Raw genomic sequence first — 842 nt, 5'->3', positions numbered from 1 at the left:
GACAGAAATTAAAACCCAATAAAAAGCAGTGTAACTTTACGTGATTAAACTGTCCGCTCTAAACCCTTCAACCTCAAAAATTGAATTACTGTCTTCATTTGAACTATCGTTATCAAGTTTGTGGTAAATTAGATCAAAACACGAAACTTAGTGACTGATAAAAATGTTCTTCGCTGTGGTGAATATTAAAGTCTATCAAATCTAAATCTTACAGTATGTGTAATTATAGTATAATACTCTATTGGTTTAATATTTATTTTTTGTATCGAAAAAAAAAACAGAAACATCTAAATTTTGAAAGTAACAATGAAGAAGACTATAAACACGCCATTTATTGAGCTAGTTTCTATAGTTACCAAAAGGCAAAAGAAAACAATAAATCTTTGTCACTAAAACAATTTTTATCTATCAGTTCACAGAAAGCGCAAAAATTAAAATTATCACAACAACACTGTGGAAAGGCCTTGCTAACATGTTTAAAAATATTACCATAAAAGTTGCTAGTGAAAAAGATACAAAAAAGTCGTTAAATATTGCCGAAACGTGACTGTCTTAAAAGAGCTGGAATCGTGAAACCGTGTACAGGGCGAAACGTTCAAGATATACTGAAACATGACATGTTAGGAACGGTTCGGGTTTCAAGTGACGCGATCCATGGCTTCTCATTTCGAAGAGGTGAGAATTGTGACAAATTCTGAAACACGGATAAAATAGTTAGCAGTTAGTAACACAATCAGCTACGAATACAACGAGAAAATCTTATAGATAAAAAACATTAGGACCAATAATACAACATCATACTTTAGTTATACAATAGGGGTTAACTACTTTAAATATATAGA

The 842-nt window shown here is 31.2% G+C and overlaps 1 protein-coding gene across 1 annotated transcript in view; it reads right to left on the bottom strand.

Annotated features, from left to right (window-relative positions):
• Positions 1-842, bottom strand: part of LOC106463817 (calmodulin-A-like) — a 29,835-nt gene continuing 28,993 nt past the window's right edge. Inside the window, exon 5 of the mRNA XM_013923887.2 lies at positions 1-694. Coding sequence (XP_013779341.1) covers positions 663-694 — 32 coding nt within the window. The 3' untranslated portion in view covers positions 1-662. The remainder of the gene's footprint in view (positions 695-842) is intronic.

This window comes from Limulus polyphemus, unplaced genomic scaffold (genome assembly GCF_000517525.1).
Source record: "Limulus polyphemus unplaced genomic scaffold, Limulus_polyphemus-2.1.2 Scaffold1490, whole genome shotgun sequence".
Taxonomy (NCBI): Eukaryota; Metazoa; Arthropoda; class Merostomata; order Xiphosura; family Limulidae; genus Limulus; species Limulus polyphemus.
This window is presented reverse-complemented; position numbering and strand designations above follow the sequence as displayed.